Raw genomic sequence first — 27706 nt, 5'->3', positions numbered from 1 at the left:
CGTAGTCGTTGCGAGCTATTCTGGAAATGAGGGTGAAAATGATGTTTCGGACTAGTTCGCCGGTGAGTGCTTCAGGTTTTTCGCCAAGTGGCGAATGTGGTGGATGGAATGGATCACCTTCTTCCTGTCTCCAATGATTACGTAGATTACAAACTCATCCCCAATTCATCCAGAATAGATGATAGCTAATTGGTTGATCCATTCCGGTTACGCTGCTTTCGGAGCTTAGTTCGAATTCCATATCGGAATAGCTGTCGAAATTCGAGGAATTTGAACTAGATGCGGAATTCATCTTACACGGTTAGATAAAGGATTTTCGATATGAAATGATTGTTGGATATCGGATGATATTCTAATTACATAGAATACCTATATATAGTACAAGGGATCCCGCAAATTACGGAGGAACTTTCGAAAGCTGTCAGGCAAAGTTTGCAGTAACAGATATGCTAAGATATGAATTTTGTCTATACACTATTCATGCAATCAATGCAGTAAAACGTGTCTAGATTAAGAATGATAAGCAGGTAATTTCCGACAAGAAATGATAAGCAAAACTTTTAACATGCAGACACGGTCGAAGTCCAGACTTACTAATGCATCCTAACAACTATCAGTTAGACACACTCATGCAATACCTAGTTCACTGCGCTCTGATACTAACTGTGACAATCCGTCCAAATCCATATAGACGAATACGTCATTCAACGATTTTATTGCGAGGTATTTGACCTCTATATGATACGTTTTGTAAATATGGCATTCTTTTGAAAAGGCACACCATAAATGAATATTTAAATTCAAGGTTTTCGACATCTGATGATTTCTACATATACACAATCACCGTAAATAATAGTTTACAATAATACTTCCGTTGACAATGCAGTCAAAATAGATACATGGTGATGATTTTGTGAATGCAACGTTTTCTCGAATAAAGTATGTATGACTCCATGCACATAGCTTGTATAACATATAAGCAAACAGCGGAAGACTTCTAGGAACCTGAGAATAAACATGCTAACAAGTGTCAAAACAAAGGTTGGTGAGTTCATAATTTTAATGTTTCGCATAATCTGTATATAAAGGTGGATCACAAGATTTCAGTTGTTTCATCCGAAACGTTTATCAAAATATTCTACGAAGTTGAGCACCCTGGTAACTAAACTTTAACGTATATATAATAAGTACCCCTGTTTTATCATAAATGCAACCAACATGTACAATACACGTAAACCAACGTGTACTTACCTCAAATAGCATACGTCTGTTTTATAGTTCAGGCTAGGGTTTCTATACCTGGAACAGACGGGGATGTCAAGCCCTATGGATCCATATATAACTACTCACGCCCACCAATTCTTATAACCGACAGTTACTAGTTACCAAAGCTAAGGGATTTTCGGTTCAAACTCGGTGTAGAATTTAGTATGTACTTGTATCCATTACGTTTAAAATAAAGTGCATGTATTCTCAGCACAAAAATATAGATTTCAAAAGCAATTAAAAAGGGAGCAAATGGAACTCACCTTAGTAGCACATAAGTCATTCACCGAAATGTGACCGAAACTCGGAATACCAAATAACCGTAGATCTCAACTTAGAGAATATATGTTGGTCAATAAATGTCTATCAAGCTAGGTCAGGTCATAGTGTAACAATCCTAATGCTCGAGATCGACATACAAAAGTTATTTCAAAAAGTCAATCTGACTCAATACTATAGTTGAATGATCATGGCAATCGAAACATTTTAACATTTCACATAGTTTCCCAATTCTTGTAAAATTAGACTATAGTTTTTATAAGGCTTTAAAATATGATAAAACATTCAATTTTGACAATTGTTCAACAAAACGAGACGTGCCTTATATAAGGATTCATTTACTCGGCTGGTAATATTTAAAAATCCACTTTATCAATATCATAAACAAGTTGTTTAAATCTTAATTGTAGATTCAAAAGCAATTTCAATTATCGTCAATCATAATTCGGTTGACCATATCTTTTAATTCGTTCATTCAAAATTACGCAATTTCTAAATGAAAAGTTATTGATTTTCATATCATATACCTTATATCAGTAGTATATGTATTAAATTCGTGATTCATCATAAACTATCTAGCGATGAAAATTGGCATACAAGCATGCATAAACATATTTACTCGAGCACTAGACATGTATACACTATTAATATATAAAAGATAAGATATGAATGCTCGCGTATCAATATTGTGATTCAATATTGCAGGAAAGTACGTAGACGTAACAGAGATGATAAACACTAGGTTTGTCTTGCGAACAATACCCATGAACATTACCCATAACCTCCATTGCTATAACCCATATTTACCTTAGCTCTATCCCGTTCAATAACCCATTTTGAAAGTGGCATGCTCATGACCTTGTCGTAATATTTTATGTATAATACTAATAATAATAATACTAATAATAATATTAATAAGATTAATAATAATAATAATATTAAACTTTAATAATAATAATAATAAAAATAATAATATAATTATAATACAGAGGATATCGAGAGAGAGGTGTGTGTGTGCAGAAGCAAAACTCGAGCTCTATTTATACACTTTTCCTGAAATCAGTCCCCATGCGACCGCATGGGGTTTTAGTTATAAATCCATGCGATCGCATGGTCAATCTGTCTAGACCTGGAACCCACAGTTCCGCAATCGTGACATATTTGTGTGTGGGAGCTCCGCAATCGCGGAGGTCCACTTTCCAGCTCACACTCAATTTGGCAACTAGCTTGTCGACATAATTAAATATAATATATATAATATATATATAAATTAAATTAATTAATTATATATTATATTTTATTCCCGTGCATAGTTGATTTGTAATTTTTGTTCCAATAAGTCGTACGCCGTCACTCGACTTATGTCCCGGTTTCGGTTTTTCGAACGTCCTTTCGTACACTGAGAAAACTTGTACTTTACATTTCATGACTCGTACCTTTGTCAAAATATAGACTTATATTACCAATAAACTATACCACTCGAAATATAACTTATACGTTTGAGTGTTTTGGTCATTTGCTTCTATAAATCATCGTCTTGTTATTTACTAATATAATATTATTATCAAACGTTTTATAACCAAGTTAATATATATTCAATATTCATAAACACGTTTTTAAATACACGTCGCAAGTTATTCATACAATTAATATTCCAAATTATCATAAATATTCAAATAGATATTTAAACCAATAAGTTTAATGTACAGTATCATACAATTAATACCTTATTACGCTTTCAAGTTATAGTATATATATGTATCTATTTACATATAATTGTTCATGAATCATTGAGAACAGTCGAAGGGTATTTGAATATATGAAAGCAGTTCAAAAATTTTGAGATTCAGTTTTACAGACTTTGCTTATCTTGTCGGAAACATTAAATCATCTCGAGAATTTGGTTCAAAATAAGTCGAAATTTTCCGGGTCGTCACACCCGACTCGAACCATCACGGGATGTTGAGTATGCATAGACTATAGACGTTTAAATGATGCCACATGAAAAGACCATTTCCCACTACCTTACATCGATCAAATGATCGAACGTCTATCCGGGAGAGAATTCTATTGCTTTCTTGACGGGTTTTCGGGATACTTCCAAATCCTGATAGACCCCGAAGACCAAGAAAAGACGACTTTTACATGACCCTATGGTACGTTTGCTTATCGGAGAATGCCCTTCGGGTTGTGTAATGCCCCGGGGACTTTCCAAAGGTGCATGCTTGCCATCTTCTCCGATATGATTGAGGACACTATGGAGGTGTTCATGGATGATTTTTCGATTTTCGGAGATTCATTTGACCAATGTCTTCAAAATCTTGAAAAAATGTTAACTCGTTGTGAAAATGCAAATTTGGTTCTTAATTGGGAAAAGTGTCACTTCATGGTCAACGAAGGGGTAGTTTTGGGACACAAAATTTCTAAGGAGGGAATCGAGGTAGAAAAAGCCAAAATTAGCGTGATAAAAGATTTACCTAGACCATCGGATGTGAAAGCAATCCGAAGTTTTCTTGGGCACGCGGGATTCTGTCGTCGGTTCATAAAAGATTTTTCAAAAATCGCCTGCCCTATGACCAAATTGTTAGAAAAGAACCAACCTTTCTTGTTTGATGATGAATGCATTGAGGCATTTAACTTGTTGAAAAAAAAGCTCTTTAACCCACTGATTCTTATTTCGCCCGATTGGGACAAAGACTTTGAATTAATGTGCGATGCGAGCGATTATGCACTTGGTACGGTTCTTGGTCAAAGAGTTGACCAACACTTTAAACCAATTTACTATGCAAGCAAAACTCTAAATGGGGCCCAATTGAACTACACCACTATCGAGAAGGAGCTTCTCGCGATAGTATTTGCATTCGATAAGTTTCGGTCTTATCTTGTACTTTCAAAGACGATCCTCTACACGGATCACTCCTCATTAAAGTACCTTTTTTCAAAAGCAAGACGCGAAACATCGTTTGATTCGTTGGGTGCTACTTTTGCAAGAGTTTGATATAGAAATTAATGATAAAAAAGGGGTCCGAGAATGTGGCGGCCGATCACTTGTTATGGCTAGACAATCCCGGGCTTCAACCCTTAGATGAGTCCAAAATTCGGGATACCTTCCCGGATGAACATTTAATGAGAATTGACCTAGTTGATGAAGTCCCATGGTTTTCCGACTTTGCAAACTACTTGGCCTCAAATGTTTTACAAAAAGGTTTGTCATACCAACAAAAGAAAAAGTTTTTCAATGATTTACAGTATTATTTTTGGGATGGCCCACACTTGTTCCGCATTGGGGAGGATCAAGTAATTAGGAGATGTGTTTATGGGCAAGAAGCCCGAGATATTTTAAGAGGATGTCATAGTAGACCAACGGGAGAGGGGGGTTGGCCCGAATCACACTGCGAAAAAGGTGTTCGATTCCGGATTCTATTGGCCAACGATATTTAAGGATGCCCATGAGTTTGTGAAACGTTGTGACTCTTGTCAAAGGTTGGGTTCCATTTCCAAGAGGGATGAGATGCCTCAAACCGGCATTCAAATATGTGAGATATTTGATGTATGGGGCCTAGACTTCATGGGTTCATTCCCGAATTCTAATAAGTGTCTCTATATCTTGGTGGCGGTAGATTATGTTTCGAAATGGGCCGATTCCAAAGCCTTGCCAACCAACGATGCTAGAGTAGTTGTCAAGTTTTTGAAAAGTTTGTTTGCTAGGTTTGGAGTGCCAAAAGCGTTGATATCGGATTGAGGAACACACTTTGCTAATAGTCTTATGGAGAGAGTAATGGAAAAATATGGTGTAACACATCGTTTTTTGACCCCTTACCATCCCCAAACTAGCGGTCATGTCGAGAACACAAATTGTGCTTTGAAAAGAATTTTGGAAAAGACGGTTAGCAATAATCCTAAGATTTGGTCAACTAAGCTTGATAATGCATTATGGGCATTTATAACTGCTTTCAAAACACCCATAGGCACCACACCATTTCATCTAGTGTATGGGAAGGCATGCCATATTCCGGTTGAGGTAGAGCATAACGCATTTTGGGCAATTAAGGAAGTAAACCTAGACCTAGAATAAGCTAAGGAGAAACGGGTAATGCAAATGCATGAATTAGAGGAGATTAGGTTGGAAGCATACGATAACTCTTTGACATACAAAGAGAAAACTAAGCGATGGCATGATGCCCGACTTAAAGGTCCTAAGGAATTTCACCCAATTGACAAGGTTTTAGTGTTCAATTCCCGCTTTAAGTTCTCACCCGGTAAGTTAAAGTCTAGATGGACGGGTCCATACATTGTCAAGAGGACTTATCCTACGGGTTATGTGGAGTTGTATGGGAATGGGATTACTTTCACCGTAAACGGTCATAGGTTGAAGGTTTATAAGGATGGCATCATTACGATTGAGCTTGATGACATCAAGCTCTACCCAAAGTAACATCCTTGCGCTAAAACGGGTCAAGTGATAGACCCGTGATCAAAACAATCACATTTGTGTTATACTTGTTCATTTTAGATTGCATTTCATGTAGATTTGTACGCTATTCCTTTTGTTAGTTACATTTGCATATAGTTACATTTCATGCATATGAGTAACTAGAAAATACCAAAAATAGTTTGTGAATGGGTCAAAATGGACTTAAAACTGCAAAAATTGCATTCATGTATAAAAGCGGCGCTTTTGTCCTAGAAGCGGCGCTTTTGATCTTTAAAAGCGGCACTTCTGCTTCTAAAAGCGACGCTTTAACCTGTGATTTTGGACAAAAATTGGGCAGTAGGCAAGAACGACGCTTTTGCTCTGAAAAGCGGCGCTTTTGTTTTTCCTATAGCGACGCTTTTGTTTACAAAAGCGACGCTTTTGTTCGCCAGGAACGGCGCTTTTATATCCAAAGCGGCGCTCCTGGACCTGGGTATTTAAATTTTCTGCACGACCCAAAACCTCATTGTTTCACCCACAACTCATCTTTTCTCTCACAAAAACTCATCTAATTAACATCTTTTGTGAAGATTTCTTGCATTCTTATCATCATTTAACATGAGTAAAGTAAGATTTATGCTTCATTAACACTTATCTTTAATTTCTTGCATGATTCTTGTTATGTGCTTGCTTCTACTTGTTTCTAGATTTCTAATCAATTGATGATGATTATGCTAAATTGGTAATGAACCATTGTTGTTATCATGATTCCTAACATGATTTGAATGCTTGATTGTGAAAATTTACAACTTGAATTTTTAGGGTTCTTCCCAATTTGGGGGTTTTTGAATATGATGTTTAATTGAGAGTGTAATGATGAAATTAGTTACTTTATCCTTCTATTGTATGTCTAAGATCAAAAAGAATCCAACTTTCATGCTTGTATGCGGTTAAATTGAATTTAGGGTTCTTGATACTTTGACTTTGACCATATTTGACCAATTGGGGTATCTTTGTGATTGATAATCATTTGTTTGTGAGTGTAATAGAAATGGTATGGCTAATTGCTACATTAATGCATGCTCTTAGTTCTAAGCTTACTTTGACTTTCGAACTTTGACTAGGTTTGACTTTTTGCAATTAAGCCATGTTGACCATATTTGCATGTTATGAAGCTTATGCCCTGAAATTAAATGTAGGGGGCATGTTGCCCTATCAATGGTTGAATGCGATATATTTGATTGATGCTAACGTAATGGAATCATTTTTGTGTTTATTGCTTGTTGAATCTATTTCAGGGAAGTGATAAATGGAAAGGAATTACAAAATCCATCGATGCTCATAAATGGTTGCAAGTGATTTTAAGGGATGAAACAATTCAAGATCAAATGGTTAATAGGATTCATATGCCGGTGTGCCCGGCCAAGTACATCAATTGGACTGAATTTGAATTAGCGGGTTTAGATCATCAGATTCGAGATGCATTCACAGTTGAAGAATCGCATAAAGTTATGCGCCCATGGGAGCCTCTCCTTTACATGAAAGAAGATGTCTACCCGTTGCTAACCCGTAAGTTCTTAGCAACCTTGAGGGTTATTTTGTAGTGACTCGAACTCTTCCATGATTATATATTATATGAGATTAATATTTACATGAATAAATGTTTTCAACATGTTAAGCAATCAAACTTGTTAAGACTTGATTAATTGAAACGGATTTTGTGTTAACGTTTGACCACCCAGTTTGTCCGATGATTCACGAACGTTATAACTTGTATATGACATGATATTATATATATGAGCATAAATATATATATATATATATATATATATATATATATATATATATATATATATATATGAACATATATATATATATATATATATATATATATATATATATATATATATATATATATATATATATATATATATATATATATATATATATATATATATATATATGTGTGTGTGTAACATAATGAAATGATAATTAAGTATCTCATTATGTATATTAACAATGAACTTTATACATAAAACAAGACTACTAACTTAAGAAATTCAAAACGATATCTATACGTAACGATTATCGTTGTAATAACGTCTTAATATTTATATATCATATTAAGACATATTAGTACATCATGTTATCATGATAATGTAACAATTTAACATCTCATTAAATATATAACAATGAGATTAATTACATTTAACGAGATCGTTAACTTAAAGGTTTCGAAACAACACTTACATGTAACGATTAACGATGACTTAACGACTCAGTTAAAATGTATATACATGTAATGTATTAAGATGTATTGATATACTTTTGAAAGACTTCATGACATATCAAAGTACTTCTACTTCACAAAAATGCTTACAATTGCATTCTCATTCATTTTCATCAACAATTCTACTCGTATGCACCCGTATTCATACTCGTACAATACACAGCTTCTATATGTATATACTATTGGTATATACACTTCAATGATCAGCTCTTAGTAGCCCTAATTTAGTCAACAAATATGTGGAACCATCATTTGGCAACTAGCATGAATTATTACACTAAAAATCAAACTACAACTTGCATATAACTCCATGCTATCCCACGTTTTTGATCACACACACATACACTTTCATTTTTCAATTTTCTTTCATCCATTTGATCTCTCTCTTGTTCTATGATGATGTTCTAAGTGTTCTTCATCATATTCATCAAAATCTACATCAATCTAGCTCATAAATCCAACCTTTGATCAACCTACAAAACAACTACTCAAGAACACTTCAATAACACTTTCAAGTTTGTAAGATTACTTCCAAGCTTTCTAATCCATTCCAAGTAATCATCCAAGATCAAGAAACCTTTGTTATTTACAGTAGGTTATATTTCTAATTCAAGGTAATATTCATATTCAAACTTTGATTCGATTTCTATAAATATAACTATCTTAATTCAAGTAGAAATCTTACTTGAACTTGTTTTTGTGTCATGATTCTACTTCAAGAACTTTCAAGCCATCCAAGATCCTTTGAAGCTCTAGATCATTTCTTGTCATTTTTAGTAGGTTTACCTACTATACTTGAGGTATTAATGATGTTCATAACATCATTCGATTCATATATATATAACTATCTTATTCGAAGATTTAAACTTGTAATCACTAGAACATAGTTTAGTTGATTCTAAACTTGTTCGCAAACAAAGTTAATTCTTCTAACTTAACTTTTAAAATCAACTAAACACATGTTTTATATCTATATGATATGCTAACTTAATGATTTAAAACTTGGAAACACGAAGAACACCGAAAAATCGAACATACGCCGTCGTAGTAAAACCGGGGGCAGTTTTGGGTTGGAAAAATAAAAATTATCTTAATCTTTGAACTTGAAGTTTGTTTTCTGGAAAAATGATATTTTATATGAACACGATACTATATCCAAAAAATCCTGGTTAAACACAAAGTTGAAGTATGTTTTTCAAAATGGTCATCAAGATGTCGTTCTTTCGACGGAAATGACTACCTCTTTCAAAAATGACTTGTAACTTGTATTTATGACTATAAACTTATACTTTTTCTGTTTAGTTTCATAAATTTTAGTTCATTATGAAACCATAGCAATTTGATTCACTCAAAACGGATTTATAACGAAGAAATTATGGGTAAAACAAAATTGGTTAAAATTACTAGTTTTAGCTACGAAAATTTTATAACAAATCTATACTAACCATAACTTAACTAACTTATATTGTATTATACATGTAATCTAACATATATTATGTAATATTGATAGACCATAGACACGTATACAATGTTTTGACATATCATATCGACATCATCTATATATATTATTTGGAATAACCGTAAGTCACTCTATATGCGGTAATGCTCGAGTTAGCATATAAAGGGTCGAGGTTGATTCTAAAATAATATATATACCTTGAGTTGTGATTGAGTCTGAGACATGTATACAATGGGTCTTGGATTGATTCGAGATAATATATTTATTTATGTACTACTAACTGTGGACTACTAATTGTGGACTACTAACGTTGGACTGCTAACTTAACAACTTAAATCGTTAACACGTAATAAAATATGATATGAATATATTTCTATCATACTTTGATGTATGTATATATTTGTTATAGGTTCGTGAATCGACCCATGGCCAAGTCTTATTTTCGACGAAGTAAAAATCTGTGAAAGTGAGTTATAGTCCCATTTTTACTAGCTAATATTTTAGGATGAGAATACATGCAGTTTTATAAATGTTTTACAAAATAGACACAAGTACTTGAAACTACATTCTATGACGGATTACGAATACCGATTATCACCCTTTTTAGCTTGGTAACCTAAGAATTTGGGAACTGGCCCCAAATTGACGCGAATCCTAAAGATAGATCTATGGGCACTAACGACCCCCATCCTGAGAGTTTGGATGCTTTAGTACTTCTATTTTTGTACAGATGTGTTAATCCTGTACGTATACAGATGTGTTAATCCTGTATCTTTGGGGATATTCTATATGCATTATGTTAATGTCAGTTACTAGGTGTTCATCATATGAATGATTTTTATGGCTATTTATGAAGAATGAAATCTTGTGGTCTATTATTACAATCTACGATATAGGTTAAACCTATAACTCACCAATATTTTTGTTGACGTTTAAAGCATGTTTATTCTCAGGTGATTATTAAGAGCTTCCGCTGTTGCATGCTAAATTAAAGACAAGATTTGGAGTTAGCATGCTTGTATGATATTATTTAAAAACTGCATTCGGAAAAATAAATTGTTGTAAAATATTATTGTAAACCATTATGAAATGGTCGTGTGTAACAGTTGTATTTTAGATTATCATTACTTGATAATCTACGTTATGTCTATTAAACCTTTATCGATAGAATAAAGGTTATTGTTTGTTTCAAAAACGAATGCAGTCTTTGAAAAACGTCTCATATAGAGGTCAAAACCTCGCAACGAAAGCAATTAATATGAAACATTTATAATCAATATGAATGGGACATTTCATATTTCAAGGTCGGCTCACCATGGTTCAACAACTACCACACATTCAGGTTAGGGGGTGCGGAAAGGCAAATGAACATGAGCCAATTCATGGCATGTCTAGGTCTCTACATGGATTCTCATCACGATTTCACCTACATGTACTTGGCCAAATGTGAAATCTTCAATCCGAACAAGTTTGATCCCAAGCAAGTGTGGCACAAAATTAGTCATGTCAAGCTAACTCCCACTAATCAAGTTCCTAGTGCGCTTAAAATCCCCATACTTCGTTGCACCCAAAGGTTCTTCGCCCAATCGGTCTTCCACCGAACGGAGGATGTTGATAAGATGACATTGTTCGATATTGATCCATAGTATTCATAAGAAAAAGCACATTCATATTCCCAACCTTATCGCAAGTTATCTTATTTGACGCAAGTTATCTTATTTGATGCAAGTGGCAAAAAGTCTATGCTCCCAAGTGTTGGTGGTCATTATGTGACTCGAATTGCAAAGTTCTTGAAAGTCAATTTCAATGAGTCGAAAAAGATTCCCATGGATCACTTGGGTTATCATGAGTGCATATGGAGGCGCATCTAGACGTCAAGCCGACATGCAAAGGGTATTTGGTAACGAATCTTAATAATGTTTTGTGAAACAATCTATTTTATGACTTGACATGTAACTTAACTTAATTTGGCAATTGTGTGTGGGAGCTTAGAATTATCGATTTGGTGTGAGGTAGTATACTTCTATTACTACTCTCACACTTGATCATTTCTATGTTTGTAATAATTCGACAATTACGCGTGCGTGGATATTATCGTGGATGTTTGTGCTTTTCTCTTGCTTGTTGTGGTTCTTAGTGGCAGGATACACTTTTTGATGATTTATCCAAGCCTGACATTAAGTTCAGGCGTCAAGCTCATCGACTTGCATTCTTTGGTGATTAAGTTTTCTTGAATGGTGACAACAAAGATCATTTGATCTACTCCGGTTTTTATTTTCTCTTATCTCTCATCTATTCTATTTCAAAATGCCCCTCATTTTTACTTAATCTATCGTTACAATGCAATGAGGGTATTGCATCAAACTAAATGTAGGGGGAGAGTTAAAATATCGGGTCATTTTGAACTTTTTTGGGTAAACTTGTCACATACACTACAAAGATTAAAAATTGCAATGTTGATCAATTTTTGGAACAAGTTTTTAACCATTACATTAACTTATATCATAATCACTAAAATAGTTAAAACTTGTAAAATTTTTAAATTTTTTTTGGAAAAGTAAAGTCTTTTCCTTGGTTTTCAAAAAACTTACGGAAGTAAAGTCTTCCTTTTGTTTCATACTTGTAATTGACAAAGTGAAAGTAAAGTGTTTCACTCTTCATATGATTTTGTGCTAAAATGATAAAATCTTGAGAAAAATCAAGCTTGTGCTTGAAAGTTAAAGTCTTTTATGCATATTGCACCAAAACCAAGTGTTTAAAGCATTATGCTTTAACACTTCCGGATGAGTCAAGTCCATCCATGATAGGGAGTCAAATCTCCCGAATGTCGTTTTACTTGGTGTGGGAGACTTCCTAATCCACACCATTTTATATTGACATTGGTTGTCTCATTATTTCACGATGTTTCAACCGATGTATCATACCATGGGAAGAGGAGCCACCGAGCTTCACCGTGTGCTGTCTTCTTGATGAAGAGCAATGGCTTCGTGCTATTGTTGCTAGACAACACTCGCCATAGTCAAAAGCTATGACACCCCTTTGTTCTATCAATTAAAGGAAAGGTAGTAGCTACTTCCTACCTTTCCTCAACATAAGCATAAAAGCTTGTTATGTGGGAAGTATATGAGTGAATAAAAGCTTTAAGCTTTGACACTCCCGGGAGAGTCGAGTCCTCCCAAACGTTTCATTTTGGAAGTCAAGTCTTCCAAACATGGAAGTAAAGTCTTCCAAGTTTTAGTTGTGTTCCAAGCTTGGGAAAGTCTCCCAAGTTAAGTTCAATTTTTTTTAGGAAGTAAAGTCTTCCTAGTGCTTCAAATTTTATAATTGATGGACTCTCTTATTTAGCCACGTGCGGCCCTAATTTCGTGAACCTCCGTCAATGCTTTCGCCCTACTATGAGAGAAACCACAGAGTCGTGATAGAAAGCTTGATGAGTGTCGGTCATCTCGAGCCCGGGTTGACCAATAAAGATAGGGGTACCCAGTCCCCTAGCTTTGGCACACCCACCTTAACCCATATTTTGGAATTGACGATCAAATTTGGAATTAACGATCAAATTTGGAATTAACGATCATATTTGGAATAGACGATCATTAGTGTTTAGGGGGCATGGAGGTGGAAGAGGGATAGCCATCGCGGGTTGATTAGGGGAGCATACTTTTCGGAAGCATGCATGTAACGACCCGGCTTTTTCGACTTGCTTTTGTGCCTTGTATTTTTACGAAACTGCGTATTTGTGCGTACTGCATTACTTTATTACTCTGGAACCTTGGCACACGTGTTTTATATTCATATATACTTTAAAACATGTCTTGGTATGATTAGAATGCTTAACTTGTCCATTGGATGCTTTATAACCGTTAGCGTTACTTGCCGTTACGATTAAAACGCGGACTGCGCGTACGTTTGACTTTTGTCGGAACCGGAACTTTTGGACAGCGAAATATTAATTATTATTTTATAATAATAATTACTTGGGCCTTTGGATGCTTAATTTTATTTATTTAATTGCTAAAGCCCAATAGTTAGCCTTTTTGGACTTTTTACCTTGTTGGGCCAAAGCCCACCCTACTCTAGCTAGTGACCCAATTAATTAGCCCAAATATATTTACTAGTGGCCCATAATAATAAATAAATAAATACATACATAATTAGTGATACATGCTAGCATTATGGATAAGGATAATTAACTTTGTTACATAAGATTCTAGCAAAAGGACACACTTTAGACACCATTAGCCAAAAAGTAAACTTTTTGTCCTTCCCCTCCCCCTCCATAAACCATCCACCACCACTACCCTAGATCTTGCCATGTCATCAATCCATGTGATCACTCTTTGCTTATAAATACTAGCCTTTAGCCTCTCATTTCCACACTTTATCATTTTGGTTTTTTTCACACACTTGTTCTTTCTCTCTTTCTTTCCTTTCTAGCATTACTTGTAAGTCTTCTTTTCCTTCTTCTTTTCCTTTTCAAATTCATGATCATCATCATCATCATTTTATGGAGATTAAAGTTCCTTTTAGCTTTGATCTTACTTATATCTTGTTGATTCAAGCATGAATCTTTCAAGAACATGGAAGATTCAAGCTTTTAGCTTGAATCTTCATAACTTTTGTAGATCTACTTCTTTTATACTTTAATCTTTCTATTTTATGATAAAGATTCAAACTTTTGTTTGTAATCTTCATGCATCTTCAAGATCCAAGCTTTATGCTTCAAGATCTTCAAGAACAATCAAGATGCAAGCTTTCTAGATTGAATCTTCATATATTTTTGTTAGATCTAAGTTCTTTTTGCTTTGATCATGTTGTTTTGTGAAAAAGATTCAAACTTGTGTTTGTTATCTTCATATATCTTAAAGATCCAAGCCTTATGCTTCAAGATCTTCAAGAACACTTAAAGGTTCAAGCTTTCTAGCTTTGTAACCTTGTAACTTGTGTGAAATGGATCCAAGCTCTTGTAGCTTAGGGTTCCATCACCTCTTTTGACTTAGATTGTGTTCATACTTGTTAAATTGATGTAAAGTTTGTAACTTTAGTTGTTATTGTGACTTGTATTAGTGTTAAGACTAAGGATGTGATGTAACCTTGGTTCATCATCCATCTAAGACTCATGAATGAGTTGTATTTTTACTTGGTCTTAACATATTGTGTATTGATGGTGAATCTTGGTCAAAAGTGATGCTAAACCATCAACGAGTTGTACACTTGAAGCTACAAGCATCAAGGATGAGAACCGTGATGAGCATCGAGCACCAAGAACCCCACCGGAGCACTTGTCCACTGATTTTTGTATATGATCAGACCACCTGGGCTACTGTAAAGTTGATTTTCAGTTAGTTTGGTTCGAGTAGATGATTTTCCATTTAGGCCTCGTCTTAATCCGAGTTATGGTTTAGGATTTATGGCCCTCCGAGAGTCACTACACCCTATTAATGTTGTGCTGAAATTTCTGACCTACTCGCACTTAAACCGTCGCCACGGTCAAATGAAGAAGATTTAGGTCCTGAAAATTGGTCAGCTGTTAGGGGACTCATATACGGAGCCATAGCCACTGACCATGCGTCTTTTTGATTTACGTAGAGGTCGTAGCAGCTGACCGAAGTCAGCCTATTGTTTCGATCTCTATTCTTGTCAAACTCACTTAGCTTTTATGATGATGATGATGATGACACTTAAACTTATTTTATGCACTATTAGAACTTATTAAGACAACCTACTGACCTAGTAACCTTTGATTTAGGTTGACGACCTTTCGGACCGACTTACTACTTGCGTACTTTCATTACCGACTTTACCGCTTTTATCACTGTGAGTTATAGCATCCCTTTTTACTTTAACTATTTTGGGACTGAGAATACATGCGCTTTTTTACATTTTACATGTTAGGCACGAGTACTTAAACTTTATATGTGTGTGGGTTATATAATGGCATAAACATTCCCTTGAGCACGGTAGCGTTTAGTCATTGGTTTTTGAACCGGTGAACGCGAATCTTAGATATGGATCCATAGGGTTTGACATCCCCACTCGGGCTAGTCGCGCTAGCATTTAACGGGTGTTTAATACTTCGTAAGTCATACGCACTTTCCAAGTGCACTTTCAGGGGGTTATAAACGTTAAGTCTAGTTACCGGGTGCCCACGGTTATACATATACTTATTCATACTGATTTGAACATACTGTTTTGATACGCGATTTGCAGCACTGAAATCTCGTGGCCTACGTTACATTACTGATACAAACAAACTATAGCTCACCAACATTCGTGTTGACTTTTTAAGCATGTATTTCTCATGTGCTTAGACGATGTTGCTTCCGCTGTTAAACTTGCTATTCTAGTCTTGCTGTTAAACTTGCTGTTCTAGTCTTGGTGTTAGACTTGTTGTTACAGACCTGCTGTGTTAGACTTCCGCTGCATTACTTAGAGATGTCTCAAGCATGGAACTTTACTTTGCATTCGCAACTTATGTTATTTTTAAAACGATAGCTTTGTAATGACCTTAGTATCATGTACTCATGTTAATGTTTCCTATTTATCTTTTGTAAAACTTTATCTTCTATGAATGCAAATCGATTTTCAAATAGCATATAGTGTTGGACCTTGTAATGATCCTGTTGTTGGTGATCCGTACACGATGGTTTTGTACGGGGCGTCACATTTGGTATCAGAGCATTGGTTGTAGGGAATTAGGTTGCATTAGTGAGTCTAGATCAGACCAAGTAGAATTCACTAATAGGACTAATCTACAACTTGCTAGTTTACTTGTTTCTGCGGATCACTGCATGCTACTATGTTATATTACTGCATGTTACTGCTTACTACTACTGCATGCCACTGCTTATTTCTACTGCTGTATAATCTTACTGCATGCTACTACTTACCTTTACTGCCATTCGAACTTACTGTATGCTTATTTTACGCTGCTGCATGCTACTATCTGCTTTCGCTTGTTACTTCTGTTTAGTACTATTTTCATTGCCATGCTACGCACTGCTGTAGACGATCTAGGCTGCTATAGTTACTATGCCTGATTACGTGCTTGCTACCCGTCTGCTTTTCGCTATACCGACTTGAAGAACTTATCTTTCCTAATTCAGATGTTTTCTGAACCCTTTTCCCCACTCTTCTAACTCTAAGTACTAGTAATGTAATCCACCTGTTACTACCGTTTCACCATTCCAGAAATCGGAACATTACTTCACGCAATCTAGGAGGATTTGTCGGAGTAACCGCACCTCGAGCTCACCCTAGTTAGCCACGTACAACGTATGAACAACAGAAGGTTGTTCAGTTCCCGCAAGTTGACCCGTATCTCGTACGATTTCATGACCGTCACTTATCTCTTTCATTCTTCACCACTACTCGACGATCTAACGACACTTCCGAACTTAGGTCCCTGACACTCTTAGGCAGTGGAGAAGTCGGGAGGACATCTCCTTTCACAAGGTCATAGTGCCTTTTACTGATGCTCAGCCATACCCAAAGACTTGGGAGTCGCCTCAAGACATATCGTATTACCACTTGCTACATGTACAACTCGACACGAGACCCCAATGGAATTTCTAGAAAGGAACCTAATGACACTACCTGAACCCGAACATTTTGAAGAAATTTCGGGACATTTAGGCATTGATGCATGATCTGCGGGACATACGCACCCACACCGAGGAACCGTGAGATTAACTATGTAGATTATGTTTTGAGATAGCATAGATAAAGCAACGTTATATGAAACTGAGTAGAACTTGAAGTGATCACGTTACATTAACCATATGGAGTGATATTGGAATGAACGTGCGATTTAGTACAATATAATGACGCCAGGCCAGCGTGATTATATTGAAGTAAATCATACAGAAGTCCCAACGTTACTACATGAGGAATATGAAGTGGTTCAAAGGAAATTTTGGTAGGAACATCTTGAGTATACGTATTATGGTCCGTTAGAGGTAGGGAAAGAATAACCACGTAGCCTAGATACTGTAACCCAAAAATTTGTTATAGATATAGACACCCTGAATACTTAAGGAAAAAGTTCTTAAACAGGAAAAACTTTGGACTTACTTGCGGTAGAGCAATCATTACCTCAGTTATGGAGACTCGCATGGATCCTGATTTTAGTTAGGGTACATTTCTTCACAACGTTTATTGTCTCGAAGTTGTTTAATACTATAGTGATAGAAACCTTACATCTAAGAACCTTAGTGTTATGACTAGTAAGCCATTAACAACCATGAGGGTTAAGTATTCTCTAAGATAAGTTAATGGTAATCTGACAGAGATAGAGGAATAATTTAAGGTAGTACCTTAAAATTAACAGGTGGGTCATTGGAAATGACCTCATGTCAACAAAACTTGGAAAGTTTTAAAGTAGTAGTTGGAAGTTTTAAAGGATTAGTCATCTACGCACAATCAGATGTTATTTGAGAAGGTTGATAGAATTTTTCGCGGTAGTATAATAAGATTTAGTTGGAATGGACTTTAAGATTAACCTAATACTCATCAAGTCAGGAAGCTTGATATAAAAGTTGGAATGGACTTTAGGATTAACCTAATACTCATCGAGTTGGGAAGCTTTGATGAAATAGTTGAAACGGACTGGCTTTCAAGGATGAAAGCGAAAGATATTGATAGTGACAAGATTATTCGTGTACCTCGAGAGGATAGTGAGCCAAAAGCCATCTGGGTTACTTCAACAACTCGAGATCCCACAATGGAAATGGGAAGGGATGACAATAGATTTCATCCCGAAGCTGCCGAAAACAATAGGCAGTTATGACACTACCTGGGTTATTGGTGATCGTCTCACCAAATCTGCTCACTTTCTAACTACGAAAGAAACTGATACTATGGATAATGATACATAAAGGAAATTGTATTCCGTCACTTCGGCAATTCAAATTCTATCTTAAGGACTACCCAAGAATCTTATTCGATGCTCATTCTTACGCGACTCTGAATCCTAACTTATCCCGAAAGAATTCTTATTCGATGGTAATCACACCAACATCCTTCTTACCTCGATATTAGTCATATCAGTTCGAGATTTCCAAAATCAATGGGTAGTTAATTCCCATCCTCATACTCTCCCTTTCGTATCTCACTTATAAGCAACAACTTTACACTTAAACATTTTTGGTCGAAGGACTTATGCACTACTAATAGTCATCAACCACATTTAGATCCAACAGTTTTCATTACCTCGTAACATTTTTGCTCAAATGTCACCCGAAATTTTCAAAAAAATCTTTTACTCGATCTTTTTCCAACTTGTAACCTCCGAAATATGAAAATTTAGTTTGCTAAAAATTTTTACTTACACTATTTTACTGTGCGATTCTCTCAAAGTTTTATGAAAGTAAATTTATTTTATTTGCCGTTCGTGCGAATTTTTGAAATCATATACGTTATATACAATAAAGTAAATAATTACTTATTTTGACAGATACATATGAAATTTTACTTTTACAAATCAAATCTTTTGTTCAAAAGATATTTTACCTTGAATGGTACAAGTTGTACATAACCCTAGATTACAAAGAACTTCATTTCTTTTCTTACATTGTCACCTAAAACGATTTCTATAAAAACTTTCGTTGCTTATTATACAAAATTTTTCGTTGCTTATTCGTATCCAAGTCATCATGAAGACTTTACAACCGTCGAAATTGAGTGATTTATGTGTTTGTAAGTGATGAAGGCACTTACTACCATGCCATGCAGAGCCTTAGGGCATCCACTAACACTTAAACCATTCAAAGCTATTGCGTTACCCCAAGGATCTTATTTGCCACGCCTGTTGGAACGATGCTCTTTCTTACATAACTCGAAGTCCTGGCTTATTTCAAGAGATTCCCATCTAGCGATATTAACACCGTCAGTATTCCGACTTTAATATTAGTCATAACCTGTTTGGCTTTCTGCAAAGTCAAGAAACGATTAACTTCTCATCCTCACGCTTTACCCTTCGTACCTCACTTTTTAACGGCTTCACACGTGAACATTTTTGCCCAAAGACTTATGTTATCAAAACTACATTTAATTCATTAGTTTTCGTTACCTAGTAACATGTCAACCAATAATTCAAAGATTTTCCACTCAATCTTTTTCAACTCGTAACCTTTGAAATGCGAAAAACTATGTTTATCAAAAATTTTCACACGTTGATTTTTACACGTTGTTTATTTGTGCGGTCCTCACGAGATTTATGGACAAATGAAAGTACTAAAAACTTTTCTGTCACTTATGCGATTTATAAAAGCATATATGTATAAATTTACCCTTACTTATTTTGGTTAATACATTCCAAGTTATACCTCCAAATTATTTAAAAATCGCTCCTTTATTAAGTTGAAGTCAAATGGTTTTGAGCAAATGATACATGTTGTACATACTTCTAAATTTACCAAGAACTTCGTTCCATTTATGTTGTCGCATCAAACGTTTAAAGGCTTTTCAAAACTTCCTCGGTTGATTTTATTAAAGGTTTTCGTATTAAACTACACCATGTATGGATCACACTTCTTCTCGCCCCCCGTTAGGGATAAAAGATTACTATTAAGATCTTTATTAAAAACTCTTGAGCCACTTTGGATGGCAGATTTATAAATTTATTAGTAAGTCTTTGTGCTCGTAAAATGTTCCTCTTAAGGTTAGACTTGGCAAAAACGCGGGCCGATAAATCAGTTCTCTGGGACCCACCCAGTGGTTACCCTATCGTAGGAAAGGCATTAGGCGGGTTTCTACTCTCAATGTTTCACGACTAATCGCAACACCTCGTAAACATCATCTCTATCAATCAGTATGTTGAGGTACAAGAATCATTTTTTTGAGATTCTTTTCACTAAGAGAAAACCATTCTTTATGACCAAGAGTTCCCGTATCTTCTCATCTGCGCATCCCCTTAAGTATAAGGATAAATTCAGAACAACCCGCTCGAAGAGTTCACTCTCGTTCCAAGATTACACCCTTCGTGCGATTTCTTTCGGAAATATAGTATAAAATACTTTAAGAATCTATGAATCTTGTTATCCTCTTGGAAGGGACTGCTTAAAACGTCTGTAACACGAATATGGTTACTCTACACATTCCTTCCTTCGTTGGTTGCAACTATATGTTGTTCTAGTTAATGTTAACCCTAACTTCAACATGTAACTGAAAGGATAAAGTTACGTTATGGAACTGTGTTTTCATTTCATCTAAGGATAAGTTCACCTGCAGTATGGTAAACTGGGTGATATCCTTCATTGTTCGTTCAGACCGCCCTGGAGACACTATAAATAATTATGGCTTGCATTGTATATAAGTCCGATTAGTCACTTCCAGCTAACATTTCAATTCATTTAGTCAAATGAAACGTTCTTAAATATCGGGTTCATTATGCCTATGGTCTCCTTCCGAAATCAAGGGGTCAGTAAAATCCGTGACTAACACTATCCAGACATCAAATCACATGGTTGTGATCACCATGTTTTCCGTTCTACCTGTCAGCCTTGTATTGCCATATAAGCACTCAATGTTTTAGATGAGTTTAGTAACATTCATGATGAATTTTACGCATCCAGCTTACTGAAGATGCCTGTAAGGCTAAAAACATCATCTTTCCCTCTGTGGATACATTAAAATTATTGGTGCCTCCAAATTTAGATATAATCAACATGTTTTTTTTTTTTTTTTTTTTTACATATTTGTTTATGTTGTTTATGAATATGAATTTTGAAACGAATGACATACTCATGTTAACCAGAGACGAAATCAATTTATTGATCTCTTAGGACAAGAGACTTAATTAATGGCATATACCTATCCTTACTTTTATAAGCCCAAGTACCCTTCGAGGCAAATAACTCACTTCTGAGCCCACGAGTCTCACGGAACTTTGATACGCTACTTCTTATTTAAATACTGTACCATTTTTGGTCACTCCTCAAATTTCGGGACTAAATTTCCATTAACAGGTGGGTAATGTAACGACCCGGCTTTTTCGACTTGCTTTTGTGCCTTGTATTTTTGCGAAACTGCGTATTTGTGCGTACTGCATTACTTTATTACTCTGGAACCTTGGCACACGTGTTTTATATTCATATATACTTTAAAACATGCCTTGGTATGATTAGAATGCTTAACTTGTCCATTGGATGCTTTATAACCGTTAGCGTTACTTGCCGTTACGATTAAAACGCGGACTGCGCGTACGTTTGACTTTTGTCGGAACCGGAACTTTTGGACAGCGAAATATTAATTATTATTTTATAAAAATAATTACTTGGGCCTTTGGATGCTTAATTTTATTTATTTAATTGCTAAAGCCCAATAGTTAGCCTTTTTGGACTTTTTACCTTGTTGGGCTCAAGCCCACCCTACTCTAGCTAGTGACCCAATTAATTAGCCCAAATATATTTACTAGTGGCCCATAATAATAAATAAATAAATACATACATAATTAGTGAGTCATGCTAGCATTATGGATAAGGATAATTAACTTTGTTACATAAGATTCTAGCAAAAGGACACACTTTAGACACCATTAGCCAAAAAGTAAACTTTTTGTCCTTCCCCTCCCCCTCCATAAACCATCCACCACCACCACCCTAGATCTTGCCATGTCATCGATCCATGTGATCACTCTTTGCTTATAAATACTAGCCTTTAGCCTCTCATTTCCACACTTGATCATTTTGGTTTTTTTTACACACTTGTTCTTTCTCTCTTTCTTTCCTTTCTAGCATTACTTGTAAGTCTTCTTTTCCTTCTTCTTTTCCTTTTCAAATTCATGATCATCATCATCATTTTATGGAGATCAAAGTTCCTTTTAGCTTTGATCTTACTTATATCTTGTTGATTCAAGCATGAATCTTTCAAGAACATGGAAGATTCAAGCTTTTAGCTTGAATCTTCATAACTTTTGTAGATCTACTTCTTTTATATTTTAATCTTTCTATTTTATGATAAAGATTCAAACTTTTGTTTGTAATCTTCATGCATCTTCAAGATCCAAGCTTTATGCTTCAAGATCTTCAAGAACAATCAAGATGCAAGCTTTCTAGCTTGAATCTTCATATCTTTTTGTTAGATCTAAGTTCTTTTTGCTTTGATCATGTTGTTTTGTGAAAAAGATTCAAATTTGTGTTTGTTATCTTCATATATCTTAAAGATCCAAGCCTTATGCTTCAAGATCTTCAAGAACACTTAAAGGTTCAAGCTTTCTAGCTTTGTAACCTTATAACTTGTGTGAAATGGATCCAAGCTCTCTAGCTTAGGGTTCCATCACCTCTTTTGACTTAGATTGTGTTCATACTTGTTAAATTGATGTAAAGTTTGTAACTTTAGTTGTTATTGTGACTTGTATTAGTGTTAAGACTAAGGATGTGATGTAACCTTGGTTCATCATCCATCTAAGACTCATGAATGAGTTGTATTTTTACTTGGTCTTAACATATTGTGTATTGATGGTGAATCTTGGTCAAAAGTGATGCTAAACCATCAACGAGTTGTACACTTGAAGCTACAAGCATCAAGGATGAGAACCGTGATGAGCATCGAGCACCAAGAACCCCACCGGAGCACTTGTCCACTGATTTTTGTATATGATCAGACCACCTGGGCTACTGTAAAGTTGATTTTCAGTTAGTTTGGTTCGATTATATGATTTTCCGTTTAGGCCTCGTCTTAATCCGAGTTACGGTTTAGGATTTATGGCCCTCCGAGAGTCACTACACCCTATTAATGTTGTGCTGAAATTTCTGACCTACTCACACTTAAACCGTCGCCACGGTCAAACAAAGACGATTTAGGTCCTGAAAATTGGTCAGCTGTTAGGGGACTCATATACGGAGCCATAGCCACTGACCATGCGTCTTTTTGATTTACGTAGAGGTCGTAGCAGCTGACCGAAGTCAGCCTATTGTTTCGATCTCTATTCTTGTCAAACTCACTTAGCTTTTATGATGATGATGATGATGACACTTAAACTTATTTTATGCACTATTAGAACTTATTAAGACAACCTACTGACCTAGTAACCTTTGATTTAGGTTGACGACCTTTCGGACCAACTTACTACTTACGTACTTTCATTACCGACTTTACCGCTTTTATCACTGTGAGTTATAGCATCCCTTTTTACTTTAACTATTTTGGGACTGAGAATACATGTGCTTTTTTACATTTTACATGTGAGGCACGAGTACTTAAACTTTATATGTGTGTGGGTTATATAATGGCATAAACATTCCCTTAAGCACGGTAACGTTTAGTCATTGGTTTTTGAACCGGTGAACGCGAATCTTAGATATGGATCCATAGGGTTTGACATCCCCACTCGGGCTAGTCGCGCTAGCATTTAATGGGTGTTTAATACTTCGTAAGTCATACGCACTTGCCAAGTGCACTTTCAGGGGGTTATAAACGTTAAGTCTAGTTACCGGGTGCCCACGGTTATACATATACTTATTCATACTGATTTGAACATACTGTTTTGATACTCGATTTGCAGCACTGAAATCTCGTGGCCTACGTTACATTACTGATACAAACAAACTATAGCTCACCAACATTCGTGTTGACTTTTTAAGCATGTATTTCTCAGGTGCTTAGACGATGTTGCTTCCGCTGTTAAACTTGTTGTTCTAGTCTTGCTGTTAAACTTGCTGTTCTAGTCTTGGTGTTAGACTTGTTGTTACAGACCTGCTGTGTTAGACTTCCGCTGCATTACTTAGAGATGTCTCAAGCATGGAACTTTACTTTGCATTCGCAACTTATGTTATTTTCAAAACGATAGCTTTGTAATGACCTTAGTATCATGTACTCATGTTAATGTTTCCTATTTATCTTTTGTAAAACGTTATCTTCTATGAATGCAAATCGATTTTCAAATAGCATATAGTGTTTGACCTTGTAATGATCCTGTTGTTGGTGATCCGTACACGATGGTTTTGTACGGGGCGTCATAATACACTTTATACACGATGTATTTCTTTGTGGATGGGATACTTTGAGTTTATTTGAATAAGTTTGAAAAGATTGTGAATGATTTTAAGACTTGAGTTGATTGATATTTTGATGAGTTAATGGCTATCCCGCGAATCCTACATATTTGGTCAAGGTCAAGGAGGGCAAAGTTTACGTTTGTGAAGATTTGATACTTGATGATTTTGATGTTTGATGACCTCTTAGAAGATGGAGTTGACCTTGACCAGGGGAATGGTTGGTTGGGGTAGAATTTAGGCTTGAATTGTGATCATGTTAGTATTTGGGGATTGAAGACTTGAAGAAATCGTTTGAAGCGTTGAGTTGAGCTTTTGCTAGTAGTAGAAGAAGAAGAATAGATGATGTTTATGCTTGGTCCTCAGCAAATGCAAGTGCTTGGAGTTCATTCTAGCCATCAAAGTGCATATCCATGAAAGGTATCAATGGTTGCCCAAACTTTTTGCACTTTGGCTTTGATCTCCTATTTGCTCGTATTCTCCAAGGCTTGTTTTGTTGATTTTTTTGCTTGAGGACAAGCAAGGTTTGAATGTAGGGGGTTTGATATCGCTCTAATTATACATGTTTTTTCTCGCGATATATTCCTCACTTTGCTCAGTTTTTGATGATTCTGGAGCCTATTTGGTATGCTTATGAGCTAAATGGCAATTTGGAGGCTAAAAGACTGATTTGGTGTAAACTTGACCAAGTCTTGATCAAAAGTGGCAAAGAAAATAAAAAGTACAGGAATCAGCTCTAAAAGCGCCGCTCCTGATGGACAAAACCGCCGCACCTCATTTAAAAGCGACGTTATTGTACACGTTTTTGCACCACTTTCCACCAGTGGCCAGAAGCGTCGTTCCTCATTGTCAAAAGCGCCGCTCCTAACCACAAAGCATCGCCCCTGAATGAAGCCAAAAGCGGCGCTCCTGAAAAAAAGCGCCGCTCCTGCTACAAAAGCGGCGCTCCTGTCGCTGATTCATCCCAGAATTTTCAGCACCATAAAAGGAGAGAGATGAGGTCATTTTCAAGAGAGCTGCAATTCTAAGTCCGATTTTCACCTACAAAACCCTAATTTCATCATCCATTGGTGTTTGAAGGTAGATTTAAGGAAGCAAGCTCAAGATTCATCATAGTTTTAGCTCTAGATCTTCATCTCTTTGTATTTGGGTTGTAATTTCAACTTTTCTTTTTCTACTTTGAATCTATTACTTGTAATAACTCTAAGATGATGATTATTTGTGTTTCTATGCTTATTGTTGATGTAATCTTAGCCATGACTGGCTAAATCTCTTGTGTTTGCTTATATATGAATCTCTAATGCAATGATTTGCCCCTAAAGCAATTGAATGATGTTGTTTGAATGAAATACATGATCAAGTGTTATTGTGTTAGCTATAGATCCATTGCAATGCATTTGTTTTAGGCTTTACTTTGATTACATAGATTGAGTATATCTCTTAGTGATTTGAGAAGTGAATCAATTTGTGCTTCAACACCTTGAGTGATCTAGACAACTAGATTAGGGATTTCAAGTGATTGTGTTATTAATCTAAGTTAGTTTTCAATTGGCCTCTAGTCAATATAGTGGCGTTCGATTATCTTAAGTGATTTCGATAGTTGGAGGGTTTTAAGTGATTTCAACCCAAGCATAATCTCAATAACCATTCATACTTAACTTGATCTTGGAATGCAATGCTTATGTGAGTTCGCAAAGTGTTATTTGTTTAAGGTTTGGTAGTAATGCTAAACATTTAATAGTTCAACAACTAGTGCGATAGTAATTTGGGTAAAACGGGGCAATCTAAGCATAGAGATGATTAGGTAAGTGAACACTACTTAGTTAATTGATTCAAGTTCTCAATATTTTGTTACTTGTTACTTGCTACTAATTTAAGTTGTTAAGTTTAAGTTTATTTACTTGTGCACGTTTAGTTGTTAATCAAAATCATTCAACCCCCCCCCCCCCCCCAATCAAACAAACCCTAGGACAATTAATAGTTTCAATTATTCTACGTACACCGCTCTCTTAGGACGAACTTGAAAAGAATACTTACATTGAAGTGCTATAATAACCGGGTTCTAATTGCTCGTTAGTTGTGTGTGCTTATTTGTAGTGTTTGATTCTTGTATAAATTTAGAGGGTAATGATGTATTGTTATGCACGCATCATCATGTATAAATGTTATTTTCTTGTGATTCTCTGATCATTTTGAGTTGTAGCATGCAAGATGTCCAAGTCTTCAAAGTCCTCAAAGTCTTGCTATTTATATGGAGAGATAAAAAGTCAGCCCTGTCTGCGGCTTTGCCTACGGTCAACCGTGGGTCAACTGCACGTGTTCAAGTCCAAAATATATATATGTTGTATAGCCGTTTAAATCAGTTTTGGACATTACTCCTTGGACAATTTACTTCATTTAACACCTGCAAAAAGATACCCAACATCCTATACAAGTACTATATGCATTAAATGTCCATTTACCTTGAATGTATTGCCTTAATAGTGACTTATCATGCTCAAAGTGGAAAGTCTAACATTATTGGATACAAGTCATGATAATCATTTGAGGCAATCTCAGTTTTGTCATAATCCTTTATTTGTATTTAACACATTTGCTAAATCTCTATTGGTTAGTCAACATGTTATTGATGACACAAACCTACTTTAATCACAAAGCATGCTAGTATTCAAATTTTAACTTGTTTGTAATTAATTAAGTATGGTAATTAGTTTTGACAAATTAAGCAAGTAATGACAATTAAGCATGTTGCAAGACATTAAGTTAATCAAGTTTAAACTTATTCATAAACTTAATTTTGGATTTAAGCAAATCTATTTGTGTTAATGTTTTATTGTTTTTCAAGTTTGCTAGATTATGGCATTTTAATATTTATCCAAGTAACACAGGCATATATTGAAGTAGTCCAAATACTAGTTGGTGAAATCCAACTTGTAACACATAGCAAGACATGGTTCATACACATATTAAATAACTACATATAATTTAGCACTTAACACATAGTCAAA

General features: G+C 35.4%; 1 protein-coding gene across 1 annotated transcript; it reads left to right on the top strand.

Annotated features, from left to right (window-relative positions):
• The first annotated feature begins 5311 nt into the window (after window positions 1-5311).
• LOC139848619 (uncharacterized) lies at window positions 5312-5620 on the top strand. Its single transcript, XM_071838339.1, has one exon. It carries the CDS (start codon window positions 5312-5314, stop codon window positions 5618-5620), a length of 309 nt encoding a protein of 102 aa, XP_071694440.1.
• Window positions 5621-27706: the final 22086 nt, after the last annotated feature.

Source organism: Rutidosis leptorrhynchoides, chromosome 5 (genome assembly GCF_046630445.1).
Source record: "Rutidosis leptorrhynchoides isolate AG116_Rl617_1_P2 chromosome 5, CSIRO_AGI_Rlap_v1, whole genome shotgun sequence".
Taxonomy (NCBI): domain Eukaryota; kingdom Viridiplantae; phylum Streptophyta; class Magnoliopsida; order Asterales; family Asteraceae; genus Rutidosis; species Rutidosis leptorrhynchoides.
The sequence above is the reverse complement of the archived record's forward strand: the minus strand, read 5'-3'. Positions and strand labels throughout refer to the sequence as shown.